Source organism: Drosophila guanche, unplaced genomic scaffold (genome assembly GCF_900245975.1).
Source record: "Drosophila guanche unplaced genomic scaffold, DGUA_6, whole genome shotgun sequence".
NCBI lineage: Eukaryota > Metazoa > Arthropoda > Insecta > Diptera > Drosophilidae > Drosophila > Drosophila guanche.
The window spans coordinates 327,634-344,810 of NW_022995748.1; the positions used below are offsets into that span (position 1 = coordinate 327,634).

The 17,177-nt window shown below is 43.1% G+C and overlaps 7 protein-coding genes across 7 annotated transcripts; 4 read left to right on the plus strand and 3 right to left on the minus strand.

Moving 5' to 3' along the window:
- Positions 1-1,205: 1,205 nt before the first annotated feature.
- Positions 1,206-2,066, plus strand: LOC117584207 (electron transfer flavoprotein regulatory factor 1). The gene is made up of 2 exons (XM_034272976.1): positions 1,206-1,364; positions 1,496-2,066. The coding sequence occupies exons 1-2, from the start codon at positions 1,323-1,325 to the stop codon at positions 1,709-1,711; spliced, it is 258 nt and encodes an 85-aa protein (XP_034128867.1). The 5' UTR covers positions 1,206-1,322; the 3' UTR covers positions 1,712-2,066.
- Positions 2,067-3,732: 1,666 nt separating this feature from the next.
- LOC117584204 (carbohydrate sulfotransferase 11) lies at positions 3,733-9,786 on the minus strand. The gene is made up of 3 exons (XM_034272974.1): positions 9,383-9,786; positions 4,433-4,904; positions 3,733-4,366 (listed from the first exon to the last, which is right to left on the minus strand). The coding sequence occupies exons 1-3, from the start codon at positions 9,656-9,658 to the stop codon at positions 4,137-4,139; spliced, it is 978 nt and encodes a 325-aa protein (XP_034128865.1). The 5' UTR covers positions 9,659-9,786; the 3' UTR covers positions 3,733-4,136.
- On the minus strand, positions 9,732-12,132 carry LOC117584203 (protein SON). The gene is made up of 3 exons (XM_034272973.1): positions 11,281-12,132; positions 11,006-11,077; positions 9,732-10,186 (listed from the first exon to the last, which is right to left on the minus strand). The coding sequence occupies exons 1-3, from the start codon at positions 12,085-12,087 to the stop codon at positions 9,758-9,760; spliced, it is 1,308 nt and encodes a 435-aa protein (XP_034128864.1). The 5' UTR covers positions 12,088-12,132; the 3' UTR covers positions 9,732-9,757.
- Positions 10,290-10,964, plus strand: LOC117584206 (mitochondrial pyruvate carrier 4). The gene is made up of 3 exons (XM_034272975.1): positions 10,290-10,423; positions 10,472-10,512; positions 10,573-10,964. The coding sequence occupies exons 1-3, from the start codon at positions 10,330-10,332 to the stop codon at positions 10,822-10,824; spliced, it is 387 nt and encodes a 128-aa protein (XP_034128866.1). The 5' UTR covers positions 10,290-10,329; the 3' UTR covers positions 10,825-10,964.
- A 261-nt stretch (positions 12,133-12,393) lies between the features above and the next one.
- LOC117584255 (cysteine desulfurase, mitochondrial) lies at positions 12,394-14,067 on the plus strand. The gene is made up of 2 exons (XM_034273059.1): positions 12,394-12,641; positions 12,706-14,067. The coding sequence occupies exons 1-2, from the start codon at positions 12,503-12,505 to the stop codon at positions 13,962-13,964; spliced, it is 1,398 nt and encodes a 465-aa protein (XP_034128950.1). The 5' UTR covers positions 12,394-12,502; the 3' UTR covers positions 13,965-14,067.
- On the minus strand, positions 14,062-15,129 carry LOC117584256 (very-long-chain (3R)-3-hydroxyacyl-CoA dehydratase hpo-8). The gene has a single exon (XM_034273060.1). It carries the CDS (start codon positions 15,016-15,018, stop codon positions 14,281-14,283), a length of 738 nt encoding a protein of 245 aa, XP_034128951.1. The 5' UTR covers positions 15,019-15,129; the 3' UTR covers positions 14,062-14,280.
- A 203-nt stretch (positions 15,130-15,332) lies between these two features.
- LOC117584102 (zinc finger protein 37-like) lies at positions 15,333-16,609 on the plus strand. The gene is made up of 2 exons (XM_034272851.1): positions 15,333-15,407; positions 15,479-16,609. Exon 2 carries the CDS (start codon positions 15,483-15,485, stop codon positions 16,440-16,442), a length of 960 nt encoding a protein of 319 aa, XP_034128742.1. The 5' UTR covers positions 15,333-15,407; positions 15,479-15,482; the 3' UTR covers positions 16,443-16,609.
- The last annotated feature ends 568 nt before the right edge of the window (positions 16,610-17,177 follow it).

The window sequence follows — 17,177 nt, forward strand, 5'->3', positions numbered from 1 at the left end:
GAGTTGTGGATCCCTGTGCCCACGTGCGTGGGCTTCAAGTTGGAAACTGGTAGCAAAGGACTTGGAGCAGTCGGTGCACTTGTGTTCTAGTAATACCTGAGTGTGTTCCCGTATGTGTGCATCGAGATGTGTAAGCTCTGAAAAGTTCTTTGAGCATTGGGCGCATTGATATGGTCCTTCTAGATCATCCGCTTTATCGGTATCATTTTGATGTATATCAACAGGTTCAAAATATGTCACTTCCCAGACCTCACTCCAGATTCCTTCTTCGTTATCTTTCTCCGTATATGAGAAATGAAGATAGTGGCTCTGCTCGCAGGTTTTTTTAAGATAGAATGCACTGACTGCATCCTCAAGGCAGGGGGGACATATGTTTTCTGGAAATGAATCTCCTCGCTCTACCACGAATCCTGTGCACTCTGAAATCATGTCAGCAATGCGAGTGTCCCATTTTTTTGTCTCATCAAAAATACTTGTGAATTCTCCAGTAGTTCCGAGGCAAACTCTGCACCGTTCCTCCATTGTTCTGCAAGTAAATGAAACTTAATGAATGTGAGCACATGTGAAATTCGAGGAATCCAACTCACAAGCAGCCAAATTGTGCAGTTTCTAAGTTACAAAAAGTAAAATGATTCCTTGGGGTATATTGTTGTTTGCAATAGTGATGTGAAACAATCGATTGGCAGAGGTAGTTTACTTCATTCGATAGCTATCGAGGTTTTCAATGGTGACAGAAGTGATACACCGTTTCACTCTGCGATTTTCTGTGGCGAAAAATTTGATTACTTGTGAAAAAAAATATGAATATTAATAAATTATTTAGCAGTGGTTTTTAGTGGGACACAGCTGCAGTTAGGTTCCTAATGGAATCATTATGTTGAGTAGTGTACAGTCGCGAAGATTAGGAACATCACAGATGAATGGTGGAATAACTGGTACATTTTCGGAACCAGTTGCTAATATATCTAAACCTCTAATAATAACAAAACAAAGAAGATACAACAAATACCCCAAACTTATTATATCATTGCAGAAGACAAGCCTCAGCAAGCCTTTCCTCGTCATCAACCTTACAAATGAGCTATTTAATTATCAATAACCTGCGTCAGTCAGTGCGCACGCCTATTCTGAGTAGTTGCGTCAACTTCGGCAGTGGAAAAGTGTTACTTCATAAAACCATCGCTGCATATCGGTATTGAAATGCGTCCCATCTCTGTTGAATTCCGGTCACACTAATCTTGAAAGCTGCACTAAAGTTACGGAAAAATAAGTTAATATTTTTTTGCATTTAACAAACAAACTCATCTCGCTGAGCTCTGGTGATGTCACAGCTGCGCTCCAAAGTTATCAGCCTCTACAAGCACGTAAGTTCGCTGCAGCAACCGCCCATGCCGGCCACGTGCATTCTACCGCATTCCATTGTGAAAACAGCGCAGCACCAGCACCACCCCCCACCTCCTAAAAAAACATTGCGTAAACTCTATTTTTCCTCCAGTTGCAATATCTGGGACGTGAGTACCCCGGTCAAAATGGGCCTCAAAAGTTCCGCAAGCAAATCCATGACGCATTCATGAACAACAAGGATGAGAGCGATCCAAAGAAGATTGTGGCTCTGTTGGCGCAGGGACGCTACTTAGCCAAAGAGGTGGAGGCGCTCTATTCTTTGAAGAAGTATCGGACCGTGAAGCAGCGCTATAGCTACAATGAATAGATCTGCGAGACGACGGTGACGTTGGCGGTGTTTATGTTTATGCTTTGAAATTCAAGGACTGACGAGGAGAGAGAGGAATATGATATGCCTTTTGCTTTCAATAATATACACACACACACACTTATAATCTTTTGCCAAAGCAAAATAAATCCACTCCCAACACACCGCACACCCTATATAATGCTACCAAACTTCCTATCCCCTATACAAAAACTAACAATTCATAATTTCGAATGTCTTGTCAATGTCTAACTTCAAGTTTGTGATTGATGCAAAACCCAACAAAAACAAAAAAAAGCGAAAAAACGGACGTAGCGAATAAAAGAAGCAGTCATTGAATAACCAAAAAAAAAAACAAATCAAAGCCGAAAACTAAAATGCTTGTATGGGGCCGACCTTGAACTGCTGGTGCTTGTTTGTAGTGGGCGGGTAAGAGGGCTGGTCGCTCATGTGATTGTCGTTATTGTTGTACCCTCTGCAGAGGGTAATGCGATGTTTGCAACAAAGACAAGACCATTCGTGGGAAATAGCATTTACATATAATTCTCATTGCTCTACTCAAGTTTCTCCACAAATGTTCCTGGGAAAAGCTTTAAAACTTTCTTTATGATTTTGCCAAATTGTGGCCATATAAAATAACAAAACCATCCGCACACAAAGGGTATCAAAAGCTTCGGCTTCACAGCTACCTTTCTTTCTTGTTTATATGTCGCCCAGATAAAAATACACACAAAATAATACCACGAATGCGTTTGGGCGCCGTCCACGTCTCTCTTATTGACAATATTGCGTATTTAAATTCATCAGACTGTGGCTGATCATGGGGTCGCCCCTCCAAGGCGACAAACAACTTCCGACGCCATCCATTCGGTTGATTGAGCTTTTATTTTACGCTGATGAAAACATGAAAGCTTGTGCGCAATCAAGGGGCAAAAGCATTTGCGATTTTCCACGATCAATGCAGCACGGGTAGAAATGATAACGGTAATATGTACTTGTGTTATCACGAAGTTACAACTGATTAGCGTGGCCGGGGTTCAGGTGATGTCAATGTAGAAGTCGTGCAAACTCATTCAAATGTGATCGTCATTTGCATTAGATTACGTGAATCAATTAGAGGGAATTTTTAGATTTACGTACTAACTATTTATGGGCTTTAAGCTAAATTTACATAAAGCGCTGATGCGGTGGACTCATGTTCATTGTACACTTTCTATTCACTATTCCTTATCGACAATTAAAATCAATAAAGAATCGTTTAATCAATTTGTATACTTTACAACCAATGGAAATGACGTTTAAACTCGAATCTGTTATTCATAAAGCACGCTGTAGAATTGGTAAACAAAAAATACAGCTAGCAAGTCCAAGATAGCAATATAAGTAAGGGAAGTACTGTATTAGAAACATACTCTTGTGAGTACCATTATTTACACAATCTAGAAATCGTACTTAAAACAAAGAGATGAGTTTATTTACTAAACTTTTAGTTGTAGTCGATCCGGGATACTTAGTATTGAAAAAGTTCCACCAAAATAGAACGCAGAAAGATTACAAGCCACGGTATGCATCGTGTTCTACACACTATTTAATTCTACAATACTAATAGTTAGAAGGATCAGTAATTATATTTACCAGAAAGACGATTTATCTTTGCTCACTCTCAAATGTAAGGAATTCAAATATTTATTGCAATTGTAATAACAATAATATTTGACAGCAACATTTACACTACGAAGTATAAATTTATTATATTTTAAGGGTCGTTTTTCCCCCAGAAATGAATGGCTAACATGACAGTTCTTACAGCCAAAATTATGGTTTAAGGATGTATGGGCTCCACAATTAAAAGAATATAATAATTTTCAGGGTACCTACCGCCGGGTAATGCCAAGGGATTACCATATTTACATCGTAATGAACATCGTTAAGCTTCGAAAGATACCAGTGATTACACATTTTGAACAGAAAGTGCGAAGCTCTATGAAATCCATGGAATCTTATTGCTATGAATGACTCGATTGATTTTTAAACATAACCGAATAAATTTAATAGGATTATACTACATTTGGCGTACAATTAAAATCAAATTTAAATCAAATAAAATACTTGTAGATTTTACAATATATAAACTTGTGATTAAAATATTATTTCCCTAACAAGTTAACACTTTGATTGCTTCAATAATCTCTTAAACAAACCAAACAAAACAACTACAAGTAATAATCGATGATTGTTGGGGGGATATTTGTGCGGAGAGAGGTGAGTGTAAAATAATATTCGCATGGCGCTTCACTAAACATTAACTAAACCAATATTTGCTAATACGAAAACTATGATAAAATCACAATCTTTTCCAGTGGAAAGCGTTATGGTAGTGACTCGGAATTAGCAGAGAGAGCATTCACATTACAAATTCATTCATTCAGCCAAATTCGAAGCCCAAAACATCGTCCATGCCGTAGTCGAAGAAGCGAAAGTCCTCTTCATAGATCTCATACAGCTGCCGTATGGCACCTATTGGCAGGGGATCAAAGTATTTCCGGAGATTGGCTCTCGTGCTGGATGGCTTGTGGCCGGTGGGGAATGTCAGATTTGTGGCACCGGCCAGATACAAAGCCAATGCGGAATCATCCAGCAAGGTGTCGTACTTGCCTAGAAGAAGAAGAAACTAAATTAGAAAAGGATTTCCTATGATGATGCGATGATCCTTATACGCACCTAAAACATTGTATTTCATTATGCAGGGATTGCACAGCTTGGCTATCACCTCCCAGTGCTCATTGTACGCCGACTGATTGCTCCTGCTGAGCTCTGGTGTAAGCAGATACTCTACGAATTCACCAAACGTGACATCGTCTCCATGCTCCAGTGACTTATTGCTGGCTTCCGGGCGCAGTTCTCGCACAATCTGCCGACCCACACGCGACTGAAAGTACTGTGCACTTGGGGAATCACCCTCCAGCTTGTTGCGATAGGCGGAAAGCAGACGCTCGAACGGATGCCGCACCAGGATGAAGCGCGTGTAGTCTTCGCTGAGCACCTGCTGTTTCTCCTGATCTGTTAGGTCGTAGAACTTGGTGAACATGCCCACCGAATGGGCCAGAGAGCCGGGTATCTGCAGGGGATCGGTGCCATTGTGCCACTTCCCCGTAAGCAGCATCAGCACTCGCTTCCAGTTCGTGCAGGCAACCTGCAAAGTGGCATTAGAATTTGTTTAGTTTCAAGAGGTATTTCGCAATTTAAACCAAATAAACATCAAATATAAATCCGATTGGGGCCACAAGAAAAATACAATTCTTCGTTTACATTTTCCTTGTGAGATACTCCCCCACAAGGTTGTGGTGTATTCTTTATATTTCTAATGAAATATTTCATGGAAATGAGTCATGGACTTCTCATACATTTCACAAGCTCACATAATTCAAAGGAAAACTTTGATAAGCCTTTCAGCATATCTGCCATTCCTTCGCGGGGAGTACCACACCTATGAGTGATAGACAAAGGTCGAAGTAATCTAGAAATCATTTTGCACACTCATTGGGTAACTTTTGGAAAAAGAAGACCAATCATTGTCATCATTATCTTTGATTTTGTGTAAATATTTGCTGTTCAATTGGCGTTGAGTCACTTCGTTGAGTAATTTGTGTAATTTATTTTGCATAGGATCTATTGTCAATTAACTATAATTCTGATTTAAAGTGTTTGAAGAGGTGCCCATATAAATTTCGATGGACTTCATTAGATAATCAAAATTGAAATTGCTTCTGATATTAATAGTGGATTGTTCGCAAATTCAATAACTCACTTAGATCACAGAATGTATCTGTAATCAAAGTTGAGTAGATACTTTTGTGTGTTTTTTTAAGCAACTCCCATTTCCCATAAACAAAATGAACTTTGAACAGTAAATTCGATACCCCTCTATCTGTTCACCTCAGTCATAACATCAATATCTAGATGTATGGACAGTCAAAATTCAACAGAACTCCCAACCAAATAGTCCCGTCAGCGATTTTTGGCAAGGAATACTCGAACTGTTGCTGGCTTTGAAATATGAGCGAGGGGAATCGTAAAACAGATATCATATTCTTGGCATCGAAATTCAGAATAGTGACCCCTTAACTGTATGTCTGTACTTTTTTGTTGTATGTCATTCTGTTGCAATTCTGCGAATGTTAATCGTCAAATGAAATCTCTTTGGCGACCTCTGGGCTGGGTCAAGTACTTTCATTTTAATTGCCAACTGCAATAAATTGTAATTTTCGCAAAAGATGGAAAGAGATCTGCTTGGGGAATAGCCACACATTGGGCAATAAGTCAAGTCGTTGAAGTCAACTAACGAAAACTATGCACAGCCTTAAGCAGCACATAAACACACACAACGAATACATCCATATAGCTAGAGGTAAGCGAACACTCGCGTATAGCTCGAACAAAAACAATTGTATATAAACATTTTGGCTGGGCGGACAGATAATGCCGACAGCAATTAAACACCGCAAAAACATTTTACATTACAAAAGCAAACAAGACAGTGGAACTACTATCCCAAATGAAATGCCGGCTGGGGGCTCAAGGAGCTCAGATCGGTGGGAAAACTGGCATGTGCCAAGCTGTCTGATGAAAGTGATTTTTGCTAGCGTCTTGACAGCTTTTAACCAAACACATTCATACATTTTTAATCAGCATTGCTTCAGTGTGCCTGTTTCAGTGACCTCCGCGCATGGTCCAAGTCCAAGTTTTGTACTGGAATTACTGTCAGTGCAAAGGGAACATGTCAGAAGTGTCGAATGAAAGAATGTTTACTCAGTAATTGCCAGAATACGAGTACTTGCAGGTACTACAATGAAAAATGTTTAAACATTCAAAACCATTTGTTCCCATCACCCGGAGGATCTGCCACAAACTTTGTAGAAAGTAAAATGTGAATGTTACCCATCAGCCTTTCCTTTCGTGCCTTTCTAAGGCCTTTCTTTCCCCAAGGCTCACAGAGTGAGCACTTAAGAAGTAAAATGTTAGCATTTATTGTGATGTTTTCAATCAATCTCGTTCCACTGTCATGTGAGCTCTCAAACTGTGAGGGATTCAAGGGGCCAAAGTTCGGAGTAATGCTGAAAAACACTCTCAATACGTAAGCAATCATAAACACAACTATGCGAAGTGAACGCAATTTCTTTATAGCCATTAAAGTAAGACGCGATGGACGCAAACTCGTACTGAGTAGACGCCTCTCCGGTCGAGCCTCCACTCCAGCCACAGCAATAACCGCAACAGGGGAGGCGGAGCATTGGGGGGTGTTTGAGTATATGCATGTGGAGAGGGTTTATTGGCCAAGGGTAAACATAAACAATTTACGACTTCATGGAAGAACGAGCTGGGAAAATGCTTGACCAGCGCGCGCGTGTGTCAAATATGCGAGAAAGAGGAGTCGAGTAGCTTGTAATTATATGATTTGAGAGTTCCCCCTCCTATTGCACGCCCCTGACAGATGATAGACATGGAGTGGAGGCAATACCTTGATAAGGGGATCGTGTGTCTCGGCATTCAGGTGGCATGTTCGATGACACGACGCCTACTCCACAACATTCTTCATTGTCTAGCTAAATGCCATTATTCAACAATGATTGTTATTCTGAAAATTACTATAAATATTACTAAACATTTTTGATCTATTAGAATAAAAATTCTTCACCTTTCAACTAGTTTTTTCGACCATTTCGAAGGCATTAAACTCCCATAAAATCTTCAGACACCGTCGATAAATATATCTTCTATATACTACAACCATATCTCTTACACACTTAAATTATAACTTGTAGAACAAGTAATATAATTTGAAATTAGACAACATTTTGAAGTGTGCATTTGAGATGACATTTCCTCCACTACCCCAATAAGCTGATACTGGTATAACCAGAGTAGTCCACAATCAGGGTTTGTATCGCATTGATAAGTCACGTAGAATTCATTGGCCATTACTCAATTGCCGAAATGAATTTGTTTGCACATCTTGGAAGAGGTTCAAAGGTTCAACGGCAACATGAAACACAAATCTATTTTTATGTCAAGAACCTCACACCATCACACCACACAGCTCACTGTTTCCAAAGCAACCGGCAGCGTGTGGACACCTCCGACAATCTAATCTTATAGTTTTGGTTTTAATGTTTTCCAATAACTTACTGGCCTGATAAGCAGGTGGTTTTGTAAAGGCCATTTCCTTTAGTTCATTTCCTCTATAGGTAATTTCCTAATCCAATTAGTTAAAGGCAATCAAAGGTGCACCGAGTTTAAGTTAATTAATTTGTATTATAAATATTAATAGATTGGATTATCTGTGGGGGAAAAGACGTCACAGATTGATGGCCTCATGGGGACCCTTCCACAGCTAATCCAAATATATTTGCAAATTAATCTCAAAGCTGACTTTCAGGCCTTATCAACGACGGAATGAGGACAGTATCACTGAGCCAGCGGTTGGCCAGACCCATTAAGACATTGACTTTTGACTCCCGATCTAAACAGATTATTATAGTGCGAGTAGTTTTTGCCAATTTAGTTGGCAATTGCATTGTGGCTTACAAAAGTTGTAGATTATTAACTATAATTACAGGCCATTTAACTGAGCAACTGAGGGTCGCATGTTGTTCGAGAACACACTCGTAATAGAGCATTTCATTCCAGTTTAATCAGCATTTTATTAAAGGAATATATGTACTACATATATATAGTTATAGATGTATGTGGAATAATGCTGATATGAGTTCGCAAACCCCTTTCGATAAGGCTATGCACTTGTAAGCCTCTAGAGAACTCAATTTGAACGCTGAAGCGTGGATACATTTCAGATTCACGTGTATTAAACTAGTATACAATCTGCATATACGAGAATGTACATACGTATATAAAAATGCTGATATGAACTTGTTCAAAAAGAAATTCAACTTGCTCAAAAAGTACCATTTAAAAGTACGTTTTTCCACTGAACTACATGGTACAAAAGGCGACTCAAAGCTACTTAATGGTGGATTCATTTCAATTATTATATTTCGTAATTCAAACAGAGCCCTTAAGCAGATAAATTGGCACAAAAAATACTCTTTAAATAGCGTTTTCCAATAAAAAAATAAACTGAATGTTATTTGCGTTAGTAAAAAAATGCCTAACAAGTGCTCCATTGAAACAAATCTAATTTTGAAGAGTGCTCAAAGCTGCTTTAAGGTGCACCCCAATCCATTTGGAGACCGACATCACTCAACTATAGCTTCAAATTATGGTCTGAGCAAACAGACACACACAGACACTGATTGAATGGATCTTCTTTGCTTGTCACTACTGCCACAAGCTGCAAGATCAACAAAACAAAAATCTCAACACATGCTCTGGAGTCGCTGAGTTTCAAACCAAAAACGAGAACACGTGAGGCAGCCAGCAGCAGCAAAGAGGAAACAAGTTTTTTTTTTTTTTATAAACAAAGCGGGGCAGGAAAAGAGAACGCGATATATGTATATGCCGATTTTTGACTAATGCCGACGCCTTTTTTGGGACAGCACATGGCAACCGCAAAAAGAAATACATCATTCATGGCCCCTCGGTTCGTCTTTCGATCGTTTTGCTGAGCCAGCAGGAAGCCAGCGGTTGACATGTACATATGTACATAGTACATACCTTTGGCACATAGCAGTAGAGGAGTTTGTGCTGCTTGTCCACAATCATGTGATCCATTTGCAGCTCCGTGAGATCCTCCTGGGTTTGGGTGTGCTCACCGAGAAGCTCGCATTGCCGCTGCATGTACTCCTGCCGCTGGATATTTATGGTCTGTGTCAGCTCCAGGCTGCGTTTGGTGATCTTGACATTGTTGTTGTTGCCATCCTCGAACGGTGTGCAGCGGGCGAGAGTAAAGACGAGTGAAATGCAAAACCAAAGCGAAACCAGTCGATGCATAATGCAGTGCAGGTGGCCTCCTTACGACTGCTGACTTTCCAATCAGATTGTTTATGTTACAAGAGATTACTACTGTCATTGGCTGTCTGTGGATGCTCGCTATCTCTGCCTCTGGCAACCAAAGTACTTGACACGATGGACAAACTTTAGGGTGGCAGCGTTCTCAATGCCCAGCTCTTTGAGGGTGGCCCGTCCGTTGGAGCGGTCGTCGATCGGCTGATTCGTTTCCACGTTGAAGAGGCCAAAGCAGCGCCATAGAAAGCGCCAAGAAACGAACGCGCGATGATCGTGCCCGTTGCGCACAGTGGAATAAACTAACTCGCCGGTGGAGCTCGGCATGGCTCCAACCGCAACTTGTTGCTGCCTCTGCCGCTGCTGCTGCCGATCTTCGCGTCCGCCGTCTTCGGCCAATCCACGACGCCTGAGACTCTCTTCGTGCCGCTCGCGCTGCCTTCGGTTGTGCTCGGCGCGGGAGATCACAGCAATTGCCTTTTTGAGCTGCGCGATGGTCGGTACGGGTTCATGGAGCTGCAGAGAAAGAAAACTTTAGAGAGAGAAGGCCTCAAGAGACAGAGATAGAGTGGGAGAGATTTGTTTGGAGTTGCATCAAACTAAAACATTCCTTGCCTAAACATTCAAAATTCCATGTCGAAATCTGGTTAGAATAGAACATGAGATTCTTCTCCGTGCTGAGTAGCATCGTTATCAGGAATGTGAACAAGCGTGTGCCTACCCAGCTGAGACCCTTCTGGACCTCACCCAAGGGTATGCTAACAGTTGCCCATTTTCCCCATTTTAAATTCTTATGTTAAGGTTCGCAGACTGTCTTCTTCTGGTGTCCTACCGTCAAGTGGGTATGGATCCGTCTTTTGAGGTGTTTTACTCCCAAAATTACTTCATTTGTTCACCCACAGAGTGTAGCTTTGGCTGGGCTGTGCGATGTGCTTAACCGACAGCCGCGAATAATATCAAAAAATCAGACTCTTGCCCTTGCGCTGAGTGGTGTCGTATGGGCCCGCTGGTCCATGGTTATCAGGCCCAGGAATTATAACTTTATGGCCTGCAATGCTGTAATGTTTGCTACCCAGGCCCTGCTACTGTGGAGAAGCATTAGCAGTGATCTGGTCAAGGTGTGGGAGGACTTGCAGTCCGCCCGACGAGTGTAACACACTGGCGCTGTCCCACTTTCTAAACAAATACAACTATTGAGGCTGTTCTGGACTGTCATTGCGGCGCCAACATTTCACTCGTCAAATGTTGATCGATTAGTTGATTGAATCAAGGCAATAGATAATTGAAAGGCCGCCTAAAGTGAGTGCAAACAGCTGCGTTTTCCCTGCTACTAACCACGATTGTTAGGGTGCTGAGGCCGTCCCGCTCCACGTAAATCGTTGTAGCGTTTCCCTCCGCGATGGCAATCTGAAATTATGAAACAAATATTCAATATCAGAGCACGCTGGCTGGGCATAACGGTAGCCGTTCCTCACAATAAAGCCAATCAATTAGCATCTCTGGAGTAGGTCAGTCACTGAGAGTGACGACATCAATGATGGTTAGAACCAACCAATGCATTGGTGTGCTAATTGCTTGCCTCAACTGTGCGAAATCGGGGACATTCTTACCTCGCCCAACAGCTCCGTGGCCGTACAGTCGTAGGGTATGTCCGACAGTTCCCCGAATTCGTCCAAGATCTGACGCAGTTCCTGCTCTGTGCTGTCCACAAGGTCATTGTGCTCGGCGCGTTCGGCGGCGTTGCATTGGCGTCGAGCGGTGATCCATGCTTTGCTTTTTCTCTTCTTTCTCTTGCAATTGCTCAGTATCTTTTCGTTTCGATTGCGTGCTTCTCGGATTGCTTTCTTGCGCAGATTTATGGGCATCTGCAGCAACTTTTTGTAGGTGAGGACGCCGGTTTCTAGACGCTCCTTGTGTGGGAAGTATTTTCCTCTGTGTGGAGAGCGTTCCTTTCTGCGAGGAGAGCGTTCCCTTCTGTTTGGAGAGCGTTCCCTTCTTTTTGGAGAGCGTTCCCTTCTAGTTGGAGAGCGTTCGCCTCTATTTGGAGAGCGTTCCCTTCTGTTTGGAGACCGTTCCCTTCTTTGTGTGGAGGTGAGGGAGGACTCTTCCCTTCTCTGTGGGGAGTACATTTTTCTTCCATGTCTGGATGTCGCGCCTTCTTTTCGTTGTGGCGATCGTTCAGTTCCATGTGACGAGCGTTTCCTTTTATGCGTAGAACGATCCCGAGACCGGGAACGGTCTTTTTGACGGGAAGAGTGTTTCCTTTTGTGTGAGGAAGTTTCCTTGCGGTGTGACGAGCGCTCCCTTTCATGCGAACGCGAGCGGCTCCTTCTCTTTGAAGAAGAGTGTTCATTTTTATGTGAAGAACGTTCTCTTCTGTGTGGAGAGGGTTCTTTTTTGTATTCCCCTCTATCCATTGTATTAACTTAGTATACAAAATTACAAAATTGTTTGAAAAATAAACAATATTTGTGCGGCGCCAAATCAGCTGTTTTGCAATACAATCGATAGCAGAACAGCAACTATCGATGCATCGAACTTTACAAAGAAACTGGGTTCAATAATGCAATAAAGTGGAACAATTATAGAAGTTGTGGATAAAATTAGTTTTTATTATATTATATATATAGTTTCAACGCTCAAGTATCGAGTCGATACGAACTTACGTTACGTTACTTGACGCTTTGCGTTACAATGGACTACGTACGTTGATTGTTATCGATAGCACTGTCGATTACCATCAGCTGATAAGAGAAAATAAATCTTGTGAAATTGTTTAATTATAACTTAATTATTACGAAAACAAACGAATTTTAGAGTACAAATTACATAATGCAGAAAGTGCTGGGACACGTGCAAGCGCACGTTCTGCGCACCAGAGCCACAAATGTAGCCGCGTGTGTTGTGCGGCATGAAGCCACTACGGCAGCGGCCGCACAACCAGCAGTCAAATTCGCTGCCACATCCAAAGGTAAATAATGCTGTGGGTGATCATTAGTAGTTTTGCATGCTGTGAACCGGTAAACCATTTGCAGAGTTCCGCGAGCGCCAGGTGCGTTTCAACATCAAAAACGAGCAGACAAAGGGTCGTCCCTTGTATCTGGATGCGCAGGCCACAACACCGATGGACCCACGTGTGCTGGATGCCATGTTGCCCTATCTGACCAACTACTATGGCAATCCCCACTCTCGTACGCACGCATATGGCTGGGAATCGGAGACAGCTGTGGAGAAGGCACGCGAGCAAATTGCCAATCTGATTGGTGCCGAGGCAAAGGAAATTATATTCACATCAGGTGCCACAGAGTCCAATAACATTGCCGTCAAGGGTGTGGCGCGGTTCTATGGCACCAAGAAGAAGCATGTCATCACCACACAGACGGAGCACAAGTGCGTCCTGGACTCCTGTCGCGCACTCGAAAACGAGGGTTTCACAGTCACCTACCTGCCGGTGCAGACCAATGGCATCATCGATCTGAAGCAGCTGGAGGAGGCCCTCACGCCAGAGACATCCCTGGTGTCGATTATGACTGTGAACAATGAGATTGGCGTAAGGCAGCCCGTCGAGGAAATTGGCAGGCTCTGCAAATCCCGCAAAATATTTTTCCACACAGATGCGGCCCAGGCAGTGGGCAAGATCCCGCTGGACGTGAATGCCATGAACATTGACCTGATGTCCATATCGGGACACAAGATATACGGACCGAAGGGTGTGGGTGCCCTGTATGTGCGTCGCAGGCCGCGAGTGCGTTTGGAGCCTATTCAGAGTGGCGGCGGACAGGAGCGTGGCCTTAGGAGCGGCACTGTGCCAGCACCCTTGGCCGTGGGCCTCGGAGCAGCTGCCGAATTGTCACAGCAGGAGATGGAATATGACAAGAAATGGGTAGACTTTCTGTCCAACCGCCTAGTGGATCGCATTTCCAGTACCCTAAGCCATGTCATCCGCAACGGGGATCCGGTGGCCACATACAATGGCTGCTTGAATTTATCGTTTGCCTACGTTGAAGGAGAGTCTCTGCTGATGGCCCTGAAAGATGTGGCATTGAGCAGTGGCTCTGCCTGCACATCGGCCTCCCTGGAGCCATCGTATGTGCTGCGTGCCATTGGCACCGATGAGGATTTGGCCCACAGCTCCATTCGGTTTGGCATTGGCCGCTTCACGACCGTCGAAGAGGTTGACTACACAGCGGACAAGTGCATCAAGCATGTGGAGCGGCTGCGCGAGATGTCGCCGCTCTGGGAAATGGTGCAAGAGGGCATAGATCTGAAGACCATACAATGGTCCCAGCACTAAGCTGGAGCGAAAAAGATATCCAATATTTTAGCCGTTACTGTTACAATACCCAATACAATAATTATAAAACCACAAAAAATAAATTAGTTGCAGCGCCTTTGGGGAAAAATTATCTAGTTTATTTGTACACACAAAAACCACTTAATAGCTAAAGCTTATGCGTCAAAAATCGAATGTGTTTGTGCAAGAGGTGAGGTAAGAGAGCGACCCCAAAACGAGCGGGCGACGACCGACTCCAAAGTGCGATGGCGAGCGTTATGCAAATTGAATCCGGAATTCGTTTCGTGCTGCTGGTAGTGGTGGTGGTGGGCAAGGTTCAATGCGCTTTCTTCTTCTCGGCACTGACGGCGCTGCTGCCACCGCCAAGGATCTTGCGGCGCTGGGCAAACATATGCAGATACAGCTGGGGGAAAATGGGAATGTAGCCGAGCATCACAATCCACAGGAAGGCAAAGTAGGAGAAGGTGGCATTCCATTTATTGGGCATCACAGTGCTCCAAACACTGTGCTCCCGGGCATAGCTCTGAGCCCACCAGAAGCACAGGAGCTCACCGGTGACGCCAATCGGGTACAGGGCAATGAAGGTGGTGTAGCGCAGAAAGACCACAAAGTGTGGCACCACTTTGACAATGTTCAGCGCATAGTAACCATAGCGGATGATCTCCGTGATGGCCCAGGCAAAGAGGGCAATGGGCAGACCTGGCGATACCTTGCCCGTGGGCGTGGCCATGACCACTCCAACGACGACCATCATGCGGCTGAAGACTTGGAATCCGGTGACCACCGGATTAGATTTCACCAGGCCAAAGGCTGCGTTGAGGATTTCCACAAAGGCTGCATTCTGGAAGATGATGACAGCCACTCGTGTGTAGTCCCAGAGCGTTATCTGGGCTCGGAACTCGGGGCCCTGCAGCAGATAGTAGTTGACCAACTGATACAGGATGTAGCTCCAGCCGCCCACCTGCACGGCATTGTACGCTATCAGGTATATTTTGGCCAGCGCCGACGGCTCTTTGGAGGCGGGCTTACTTGACTTGGCTACTTTTGCGGACATTTTCAACGTGAACTTTCACCTCACCCCAACACTTCGTTAATGATTAGTTAATCAAAGTCGTCAAAACTTATCGCCCGATGAGTCGCTTTCACCTGTTGACCGCACAAAAGCTCCGATATGGGCTCCAAGACCATCGATGAGTCGATGTTTGTTCCCCACCGATATATCGTTGGAGCGGTCTAAAAACTGTTGAAGAAAATCCAACTTCCAAAGAATAATTGTATGAAAATAAAAATACTGAATACCCCCCACCCATATTATTATATTCGATAACACAACAATGTTGACATTCGATTGAATGTTATTTGCGCTTAACAGCACTTTTCATTTATTCAATTTTTCATAACAAAAAACAACGCCACGGAAATCATTACAAAACTTTGCTGCTTGTGGGTTCAATTCCACTCATTTAGCTTTAGTGAATCCTGTACATGATTCATTAAGGTTCATTTAATTTCAGGAAAATGGCGAAGATATGCAGAGTTTGCATGGGGACGTCAAGAGCATTAACGAACATTTTTGATGAGAACCAAAAGAGGGACTCTTGTATCGCTGACATGATATCGGAGTGCACAGGGTATGTGGTAGAGCGAGGAGATTCACTACCAGAAAACATCTGTCTACCCTGTCTTGGCGATGCAGTGGGTGCATTCAACCTCAAGAAAGCCTGCGAACGGAGCTATCGATTCCATCTCACAGGGATGGATGAGGAAAGTGAAGAGGACATGAATGATAAAACGAATGATGAAGACTGGCATCCGTCAGAAAGGGACAGTGAGCAATTGAACAGTTTTGACACCGTTCCAATTAAACAAGTAAATGATACGGATAACAGGAATCATCTGGAACTACCCTACAAGTGCCCAAAGTGCCCAAAATCCTTTCAACATAAAAACCAACACACCCTACACATTCGCACTCATATGTTGGCGGACACTGCCGACAAACCCTTCAAATGCACCGATTGTTCGAAGGCATTCTCAATATTGTACTGCCTTAAAATTCACGCCCGTGAGCACTCAGCTGAACGACCCCTTCAATGTCCTCTCTGCTCGAAGTCATTTAAAGGAAGGGCGGATCTTCTAGCACACAACCGTACGCATAAAGCTACATCTAAACTTGATGGAGACACCACTCCTCACATTCGTGGTACACCCTATGAATGCACTCGCTGCTTAAAGCTATTCAAAATGAAACATCATCTACAGGTGCATATGCGCTCTCACACTGGGGAGCGACCGTACAAGTGCACCCAGTGCCCAAAAACATTTAGATACAAAGACAAATCCTACCATAACCACATACTTTCTCACACCAACGATGAAAAGCAAGCGATCCGGCAGTCTTCCAGATTACATTCGAAATTGCTGGTGGAGCCCCTTCCCAAAGAAATGTGTAACATAAAAAAGGTCGGACAACAATAAACATTATTTATTTGATGACTTTATAAGACCTTTAAATAGCTATACAGAAAAACGGTTTGCATTTAACTGCTGCTGATATGTTTACTGTGAACGTAACCAGGATCTCTATCCGAAAATCTGCCTTGCTCCACTGGAATCTGCTACTGCTAATTTATTAAAAACATTTCAACTAAATAATTGAGTTCAATAAAACATAAATATTTAAGTACCAATATCTCTCGCTCCTAACAGCACCCTTTCTGTGATATAACAGTTGTCTTCGCGTCTAACAGCTGTGTTTCTTATGTTTGTTGCCAAAACAAAACAGTTCGTGCCCAAACAATAACAATAACAAGTTGGTTTTATATTGTTAATTAAATGTTCATAAACTTGCAGGTCAATGAAGGAAACATGCAGAGATTGCATGGAAACGACTGGAGCATTCACAAACATTTTTGATGGGAAACTAAAATGGGACACCTGCATTGCTAGCATGATGTCAGAGTTGACAGGATACGTGGTTAGGCGAGTAGATTTACTCTCAGAAAATATATGTCCACCCTGCCTTGAGGATGCAGTGGGTGCATTCAAACTCAAGAAACTCTATAACAGAGACAGAGATGAAGATGACGATGATTGGGTGTAACCAATTTCAAACCGATTTCAATTCTGTCGTACACCCACAATCGATCGTCCCTTCCACTGTTCTCACAGTTCCACTGTCTTTGCTAATCTTCAAGCGCACATCCATACACA